This window comes from Drosophila melanogaster, chromosome 2L, assembly GCF_000001215.4.
Source record: "Drosophila melanogaster chromosome 2L".
In the NCBI taxonomy this organism is placed as follows: domain Eukaryota; kingdom Metazoa; phylum Arthropoda; class Insecta; order Diptera; family Drosophilidae; genus Drosophila; species Drosophila melanogaster.
In genome coordinates, this window is record NT_033779.5 from 6778529 (window position 1) to 6788666 (window position 10138).

At 41.9% G+C, this 10138-nt stretch overlaps 1 protein-coding gene across 2 annotated transcripts; it reads right to left on the bottom strand.

The window, feature by feature from the left end:
• Positions 1–26: 26 nt before the first annotated feature.
• On the bottom strand, positions 27–8333 carry nrv1 (nervana 1). 2 transcript variants are annotated; one of them, NM_057819.4, is made up of 4 exons: positions 7754–8333; positions 1504–1761; positions 1184–1443; positions 27–1123 (listed from the first exon to the last, which is right to left on the bottom strand). In NM_057819.4, exons 1-4 carry the CDS (start codon positions 7884–7886, stop codon positions 845–847), a joined length of 930 nt encoding a protein of 309 aa, NP_477167.1. In that variant the 5' UTR covers positions 7887–8333; the 3' UTR covers positions 27–844. The 2 variants fall into 2 exon arrangements, with proteins under 2 accessions (NP_477167.1, NP_001260163.1); NM_001273234.1 differs by having other exon boundaries at positions 296–1123.
• Between the last annotated feature and the right edge of the window lie 1805 nt (positions 8334–10138).

Below are 10138 nucleotides of genomic sequence, written 5' to 3' on the forward strand. Positions count from 1 at the left end.
AAGTCAACGAAAACACAATATGGATTCTTATATTCTCTGTTCTTTATTAAAATGATACAACGCAAAAACATTATTCGCTTAACTTCTTTTTATTTTTTTGTGTGAATGAAATATGTTTAAAATAAATTAAAATTTTGATTTGTTAGTCGCATAAATAAGACTGGAATTTCTTAGTTACTGTGGTTGTTGCTTTAAAAATTGCACTACTTAGAGGTTCTTGAATACTTTCCAGTTTGAAAAAAAAATAATCGACATTCAGCTTAGATCAAAATGTTTCGTTCTCCATGATTTGCATACATTTAACAATTATAATTTATTTAGTTGCTTCTTTGTACAAATTGAACAAGCCTAGGCGATGTGCGGGAAACAAAGAATTTTTCGGGCATGTTTCAACATTTATAAATTAAAACTAAATACAACTGACAGAAAATAATGATCGTAATTACAAGAATTCATAATGAAATAATATGATAAATATTAATAATAATAACTGATAGCAATAGACAAGCTAAAAGCTATAACAACAATTGCGTGTGTACGATTTGAACTTTAATTTCAAGATTTTCGACTTTCTATTTCTCTATTAGGCCAGATGTTCAGAGTTCAATTGACGATCGGTCGGATCATTCCTTCGTATAAATATATACAATACACTTGAAAACCTAAGGTCGCTAGCTCATTCCATATATATATATATATATCTATATCTGCATATGTGTATATCTCTTTCAGTAAGGTAGGTGGTAGTTGGTCTCCGACGCGGTTTGCCATATCCTCGCCCAGAATACGGCTAGTATTTGCTGCTGCGATCACAAGTTGGCGACATGATTCCCATTCCCCGCACTTAGTCCAGGAGGATCTGGAAGGTCACGGAGCCCTTGCGATCGCGGACACTGCCACTGTACTGAATATTCTTGGCCCAGGCACGGCACTCCACGTCCAGCATTTGACCCTTGGGCGGGGAGTTGAACTGCACGGCCACCAGCGGACTCAGGTAACCCGGCTGGTTCAGGAACGGGTAGTAGTAGCTTGGGAACCCTTGGCTGGGGAAGTAGCGGATGTTCTGGAAGTTCTCCTTGTCCTTGCCCAAGTGACCGTTGCAGCTCACCCAGACTTGCTGCCGCTGGAGTACAGGAAGGCAACTTGAGTACAGATCCAGATACAAAACATACATTGTACTTACCTCCTCCGTTTTCGTCTCATTGATCACCTTTTTCAGATCATCAGGCATATCCTTCTCCTCCTTATCGTACACTTCCGGAATCCAGCCAAAGATCTTATTCAGCTTCAAGAATATGCAGGGCTGGTTCGTCTTGTAGCCATAGTTATTGGCCTTGGAACAGCCGCCAAACAGATCCGTGTTCACCACACACACATCCGTGGGTTCGAGGACCTGACCGAAGCCGCAGTGCTTCATATCCCGTCCCTCGGTGTGGTTGTAGTCTATAAAATGACAGGTTCCAGTTTAAATGAGTTCCATTTACTCAATTTAAATTAGCTCACCCCGGAGGAAGTCATCAATCAGCTCGATCCAGTAATCGCTCTCGGCCGGTTTCTTGCCATCGAAGGCGATCACCGATCCTCGCTCGGTCTGCTCACTCAATGGACGGAATCCCAGGCCGGGATTGGTGCCTATCAGCGAGTCTTGCAGCTTCCACTTGGGTTCCGTATCGCTGATGGTGGACAGAAGACCCTGCATGCAAATGGTGAAGAGGGCGGCCAGAACGATGTAGAAGATTGTGTAGAACAGCAGTAGCTGACCTGAGGGAAAACAAAACGTATTTTGTGAGATAAGATCCAAACTAAGTAATATATCAAGTGTTGATTCACGCTCATTATAATGTTAAAAAAGATATGGATAATAAAACTAAGGGGCTAATTTGAACCAATTTTATCTCACGCGATTAAGATTGGATTGTTTCCCCAATTTGCCAAAGTGGAACCATACTGACTCTGCGAAACTGGATGCATGGGGGATCAGGAAGTGGGAATGGGAACGGGAACGAAATGAGAGATTGGGGACAGGGCTTATGCAATCTAAACGGGCACGCAGATAATCGAACGCTTACGGCGGGTACAGTAAATACGACCAGAAACAATAAACAGATAAACCCGGCATTTTTCAGTATTTCAATGTCATTAACATTGACGACTCAGCTAGAATTCAGTGGGCCGTTTGTCACTTCCATGTGGCCAGTGGACACAGAGCGCCGGACATCGGGAGCCCGACTGGGCCAAGCCCCATAGCAATTGCATAAACAAGCGCCAACATCGACAAACCGAAATTGACAGCGAACCCGAAACAAACGAACGATTCCACTGTCAGTCCATTGGAGCTCAAATTTCAAAACAAATTAATCGTATGAATGAATATCGAATACAATACACGGACGCCAGGGTACAGTAGGTGACAAAGGCATGGGGAAATTACGCGTTACGGGGTGGATATTGACCAGTTGGCACCTAGCTATCGATGGGCCTTGGTGGGTTCTTTTCAAGAGACCAGGCTAAGAGGTCGATTAAAAACCACTTGGGCTAGTAAATCACTATTTGGTTCCTTCATATTTAAGTGCCGAATAATAAATCAGTTGACAATCGATAGTACGGATAACTATCATTGCACTTAAATACGTTAAAATATTCCAGGCAATGTTGTATACGTATAAGCTATTTGCTGAAAAAAAATATATCGAAGTTAACTTCAAAAGAACCACAAGACAATATCCGGTCTTGACCAGTTCCAACGTTCCATGACAGGAGATATCAATTGGTAATCAATGGCCTTTGCCATCGCTTGGTAACGACTTTTCCATATTTGAGTTTTTAGTTGCTCATCAAAATTTCAGAGTACGCCAAATGGCCCGGCTGCTTGTTGCCAAGTCCAAATGGGAAATAATTGCGTTCAAGTACAAGGAAATGAGTTTGGCAATGACCACAGCGAACTCAGTCATAGACAAATACTGGGGCAGACAGTCGCATTCTGGTGGTGTGACGCCAGTCGTCCACCGTACCAACGAACCACCAATCCATCTAGCCACCACCCCCCATTGCCAATCCCAATCGCCGCCTGACAAGGTGGGTCGAGCAGACGGCCTGTAGCGTAGGCCACCAGTATTTAATGTGTAAGGAATTCTGGTCTACACGCTTTCGATTACATGACGGCAGAGTCCCCAAACATTCTTATGTCTTCGCCGAATGAGGGACCGCCATTGCCTTTCCCACCGAAATCGATAAGTTTACTCCACTTCAATGGCTACTAGTACAGAAATATAAAATATATACAATGTATGTCTATTGCATGGTGGGCAGAACTATGTATGCAGTGAATGTATTTGAAATCATGAATATATTTATTACATCAGTTCATTTTTCACTCCCCGGGGGGCGTTATTGCATTAGAAGACTACATCGTAAAATCATGGTTACTCGCAATTTACTTTTTATTATCAAGTAAAAACTCTATGGCATAGATGACAAATGATTACTTTTTTTTCATGAAGGTGACACCATGAAATAAATAAATTATAAAACATACAACTTTCTATGTATGCTACTATTCGATTAGAGAATATAACTGAAAATAAACTTGAGACCTGGAGATGTACTCTCTGTGTAGGAGGTCAGTGGAACTCAATATGGTGTTTTGAGGTGTCCAACCATGAAGTATTCTTTAGCCAAAGGACATGCCGCTTCCTCTGGCTCGAAACTTACTCAACTTTTATATAAAAGTCAAACAAGATGTCGACGGGAGGTATCAAGTTTATGCATAACAGCAAATGCGACTCATAAAGGGAACTTTACTTATATGAACTGGCCCCCATACCAGGACATTGTGCAACCGCTCTTGGGGATGGACGGAGTGGTGCAACTCGGTGGCCCGGCTTCTATAAAAACCCTGAACAATCAAAGAGTGAACGAAGGCTTCGCTTATCCGTGTCCGTCCGTTTATTTGTCCGCCAGTGCGGTAAACAAACTTAAAGGACTCGTGACCCATATAAAGTCGCCACTCCCACCCGTGCCACGGACATCCCCATCCTCATTCCCATCCCCGCCATCAGGAAACCCAACCCAAAAGTGCTGGAAACGCTAGTCGGTTTGCATGACCAACGATTGATAACCTCGCTGCTTTCTAGGCGTCATCCAAGTGTAACCACCAAGGCCAGCGGAACTTAATAATTAAGTTACGTGCTAGACGCACATATGGCCAGAATCCAGGACACCTTAGCACAAGCTGTAAAAGCCACTCGCCGAGTGGCTTAATTTGCACACTTGACCAGCAAGTCGTCCTGTTGTGGGAAATCGTTTAATAGCCAGCACATGTGCAACCGCAATTATGTAATGAGTGTGTGACCCTTTCACTCCGCAAATGTCCCACAATCATGAATAGAAATGGGTGAAGCAACAAGCTTGGCCATTTGAAACCATCATCGCTTTTCAAGGTGTCAAATCGCTTACTTCTTTAATAGAAAAAACTTTTGTATACAATTAATCATAATTTAATCAATGAAATTATTTACTCAAGTAATCGCACCGTATTATGCAAATCCTTACTCAGTTTTTTTCTGTGTGTTTGGAAGCAACAATTATGACGCCATCGTGCCGCAAGTCTCGGCCACGAAGAAAAACACAGAACGAAGTGGAATAAGACGGAGGATGCAACTTGTTGGTGTCTGTCGCCATCTACCCCGAATCGCATCCAGCCAGATTGTGTGGGTCACGTCACCCCCATTACCACTACCATTACCATCTCCACCTCCATCCCAATCTCCATCTCCATGCCCACTGCCAGTTTCAACTCCTGTCCCGTTTTGTCCTCATTGCCAATAAGCCGTCTCCGTGGCGCCGCTTTATTTGTTGCTGTTCGCCGCACCCTTTGTCCATGCGTCACCACTACACATACATACAAACTTACACACACACCCACACACACACACACACACACATTCGAATACTATTACTAGCACCAGCACACCCAGGATCCTTGGCCATCTTTCTTTTCGCCGTCTGTGTGCTTGGGGCCTATAGCATACTTTGCGGCATTTTAAGTGAATTAATTTCACATGTTAACGAGGGGAAGCCCCGATGGCCCCGCCCACGGCAAACATTGCAAGCGTTTAGTTTGCTGATTATTTTTGGGCCTAAATACGGGCGTGACGGGGTTTATTCTCGTTCTGGCCACGTTCTTAATCGAAGAATTACCCAAAGAGCAGCAACAAATAGATTTGTCACGTTTTTGTTTGAGTACTTAACTAAAGACTAAAAAATTTAGCTTTTTTTATGATGATTAGGAAAACTAGCATGTGAATATTTATACTGGCAAAAAAACGAATTCGATATGCGAAAGGGAAATAGTTGAAAACCCAAGTATACCAAAGTAAGAACTTCGAAAAAGAAAGCGAAGAATTTCAGAAAAGGCTTATCTAATTGTATAGTATTGGATCGAAAAAGAAATAGCTTCTATACTGATGATTAAAAAACTAATTTAATTTTAAATTAGCTTAAGCAAATTAGGCTAGTTTCCTGCGCTTTAATTGAATTGTGTATTTTATCGCAGACTTGTCGCTATCGTGACAATTAGTTAGCAGCATGTCAATGTAAGCAGACTGAGGGGCGTGGCGGGGGCGATTAATGGGGAAATCGGATGTAGCCGGCGAAATGCGGTTCTAGCCGGTTTGAGCCAGATTTAGAAACTGGCTAGGGCAGTGATTGCCTGCCTTTCCTGCTGCTTTGCGGTTACATCGATCTGATACGCTGATTTCATTACAGAAATGCAACAGAGTCAAAAATCAGAAGAAATAAAACTTAAGCTCAGTTCGGTAAAGCAATACAAAATACAATGCATATAATACTATGTAAGCAATTATTATCATTATATAACCTTATTTCCAACATTTTGAAGCCAAATGCGATGTAGAGAATTAAAATGTGTAGCAAAGCGAAAGCATTTCGAAAACCAAAAAAGTAATCATGAACCCACTGAACCGGTTCTCTGAGAAGGTTCATCCGCACCTAAAAAAAAAAAAAAAATACAACCGGCACGAACCTAAACAAGTTCTCATTGCGTTAATTAATGGAAAGCAAAGCTTAGCCAACCGTCCAATGCTTTGCCTTCATTTGAAATCGGAATTAATCGGATGGCGATCGTAAATCAAAATCAGCGTTTTCGATCTGCTGTGATTTTTGTTTGTTTTCTGTCTGTTTAGAATTTTGCCACACTGCTTTACATTGTTTATGGGGTCGTTGCCATTTTATTTTTCCACTAATGTCCTGCACATGACTTAAATTACCGAGCATTAGGCAGTGAAAAATCAAAGGACATGCACCACGAATTTGTGCTTAATGATAGGAATTAGCCGAAGGCAGGCCAAACACTTTACCCACTGTATATTCAGTTCTGCAAATAGTTTCATATATTAAATAGATATGCAGCCATATGGCTTTTGTTGTAGCAGGTGTGTCAATAGTTCTTAAGTTCTTTGCCGATTGGACTGAGAATTAGTATAAAATGTCGGAATTAGCATAAAAAGTTATTAGAGCTCTTCGGGGGTACACCTTTGGCGTCAATGTAAATAAATTATACATCAATTTAAACATTCGATAAACTTGAAGCGAACTTGGCCAACTTAATGAAAAGCAAACAAATGACGTCAAGGGAACTTTTCATTCGAGCTACCGATAAGCGAAGTACTCAGAAAATTGCTAAACACTATTTAAAATTGGTAGTGTTTCAGCAGTTGGTTCTGCGATCGGCATATTTTTCAGATATATGTACATTGATATTGTGAGAGCGTTAAATCTCACTATGCCTCTCAGTGCGAAACCTTGAATCTGTTTACAGAACCCATTATAAGACGGCAAATATTATTGGCGATAAAAGCAAAGTGCTCTCTACTCACCACCTCATCCCTCACGTTTTCCCCAATTCCCCTCCCTTTGGGAACGTGGATCCGTGTCCATTTTCGAAAGTCAAGAATTCGCATTAACGTTGAAATATGCTAGCCTAATTAAAAAGGCAATTCAACAATTTAGTAGATTGAACGTGTGTAGCCAAATGAACACACATATGTTTAATGTTCGATTCTAAAACTTTCTAGATTCTTTTCACTTAGCCATTATCACATTGCCAGCGGTTGCTCAAGGTGATTGTATTTCTTAATAATATTTTTATGACTGCCTTAAGAAATCCCACTTCATCATGTTGTCTCGTAATGAGTTTATCTATTTTATGGCGTTGACTAAACATTTTCGAGACACCGCAACGGAGATTTCCGTAGTTGCTTCTTTACCTCATCCCGTTTCCCACACTATGACTCGCCAAATCGACTGATAAGCCTGTAAATACGACCGCACGCTCCTCATATATAGTTTCCATTACCATATGACGGACAAGTGTCTAGTTATATACAATAAACAATCGCATTTTTGTTTCTATGTGCTTGGAGCTTGGAGTGGATGCAGATATCTCATCGGAGGGGCATGCAGATAAGTACTGGAGTGCCTATACTGCATGGAAATTTGGGAACTAGCATTCAAACATTCAAATTATATATTTTTCGAGTTAAAACTAATTCTAAAATGTTAAATGTATGTATTTAAAAACCACAAACAGACTCAATGGATAGAATAGAAATGACTCACAGTGGTTTTAGTCTTATCCTCTTGATGGAACCTAATTCTTAATCTTTTTCAGGCATTCATTTTGAAGTTGTCTACTGATTTTGTTTGTTATTCAGTAGAGTTGTAAAGAACTTACTCCAACTTTTTCCGGTGCGTCCGAAGAAGGTGCCTTCCTGGGGATTGTAGATCATTTCCGAGAAGGTTTGCTTCTTCGCTGGCTGCGGGAATTCGAATTCGCCTTTGGCGCCCTTTCCGTTATTCTTTGACATTGCGGCGCTGTTCTTTCGCACTTGTTTACGGTTAGCTTTTCAGTATTCGATTCGATTCGAAAATTTGGTTTATACTTTTCGTTGATGACGTGGACGGCGCGAAGGCTACGAAAACTGATTTATGTATACGTTGTGCTGTGTATATGCGATGATTCAGCAGACTCGAAACTGAATTCTCATTTATTTTCGCACTCGCAGTACTCTTGAATATTTTTGAAAAACGTGTAATTATGCAATTATTTGCGCCTCGACTGCTCGACTGGTCTTAGAGTTAGGAAAATAAGTTAGAACCGATTTTGGGCGAAATAAGCCGAATCAGAAGCACAAACAAACGGGCTGGGAGCCACGAGAAGTTGTTGCCAACTCTTGGTTTCCCTGCTTCCTGCGACTGCGAATGGCGATGCGTGCTGCGTGTTGCGCTCTCGGCGAAAGATCACCAACTAACCGAACGCAGCCCCAAGTCACCCAGCAAGGCGAAAACTCAGCACCAGTGTTCTTCGCCCCTCAACACTCACACAGGCTCACCACGCGCCTCGCTCTTTCTCTCTCGTTCTCTCTATCTCTTGCGTTCTCGCAACAAAAGCTTCAAGATAAGAGTGATTGAGCACTGAGGAAAACGGGGTACATTTTCAGATAAATAGTTAAGGTAAAAAGCAAAGAAGACTTTTCTGACCAAATTGACTCTTAAGATCGTCAAGATATGTAGGTATTTCTATTATTTCCGATATTAAGCAGTCTAATAACGCATTGGTTTCCCATTTCAAGCTCATGTGAGTGATATCTTAGAAAGAATTCTGTTGCAAGCGATTCCTACAGGACATTACTCATCCGCAATGTGGGCTGACGTCTTTGTTTAAACTCTCAGATGTTATTGGGTATACGAAACGTGACCCAAAAAAGCATTCCACGTATCTAGGGTCAATTTTCTTGCAGTGTGACGTCGACAGCTGTTGAACGTATTCGACACTTTGCCAAGCAACATGAAAAAGGCCAAAGCAAAAGCGTTGGACCAGGGGGGAGGTTATGTGGCTAAGGTGTGAGTGTGTGTGAGCTGGGGGTTTCGTGTGTGTTTTACCTCTTAATGTTCTCTCTATCTCTCTCCATCTCCTTAGCTGGCTACGCAAATAGAATAAATGATTGAGTGCAGACAGTGGCCAGACAACAACACACCCGAGGGCAGTTGCTTGGGCCATGCAATTTTCGCCAGTGCAGCTAAGTGCTTTGCATTCAAAGGCTGTGGAGCCTAGACCGCACTTCACCCTCTAAGAATGTGATACGCTCCTGCTTTATAAATATTAAAATACAAAGCACAAAGAAAATCACACGCATACTAGCACAAGTCGCACTCTCTCTCTCTATCTCCCGTTCTCCCACTCTGGCGTTGACATGCGCGGAGAGTTGAGTACATTGGCTCCACTACACACTCCACCCACGCCCCTCCCCCTAACAATCGCCACCACCATTGTTACTCTCATTATGCTGGCGTGCTGTGTTGTACTGCGCTTTGTTTTGCTTTTCCACGCTCTCCCCAAACGGGTGGATCAGTTTTTTGGGCGCTCTGTGCTTCGGAAATTTCCACGCGGAAATCGGGAAAACTTTCTTTGTTATTGTTCCTCAATCATGGTTCGTCGTCATCAGCATCTGGATAATGCTAACGCTGCACTGAGAAAAATAAACTGTTTCTTACTCTTATATTCCATAACTATTTGCATATAATGGCTTAAGAATTTCAAAAAGAACCTCATAAGCACTATCTTTAGGGAAAATGGTAGAAAATTTACGAGGATTTTTTGTCGAGTGTTTAAAGCGTTGCCAAGTGTCAAGAACTTTCGAGTTGATTAATTCCCTTAAATGTGCACTTCCTTCTGCATGGCAACCCCCTTGCCCCTTGCCACATGAACCCACAACTCCCCCAACAATGGGTTGCCATTGCCAATTTTCCTCATTCTTAGACTGTTGCTGCTGATTGTGGGCATGGAGATGCACGGATAAATGGCCACGGCATTATGTTATTGTATCTCGGTGCTCCATCGTTGTAATCATCACAAGTTGATTAAATGACACTTGAAAACGCCAGGGTGGCTACGTTGTGGAGTCAACTCAATTGTGAGGCGCAATTCCTGCATCTCGGTTTATTGGGTTGTCAGACGAGAGGTGTTTAATCCTAAATGGGTCTTTAATAACTATGATAATTTGGTTAGCTGCAATCACGGGCTAGAATAAAATTGCGAATCCCTTAAGGGGTGCATTCA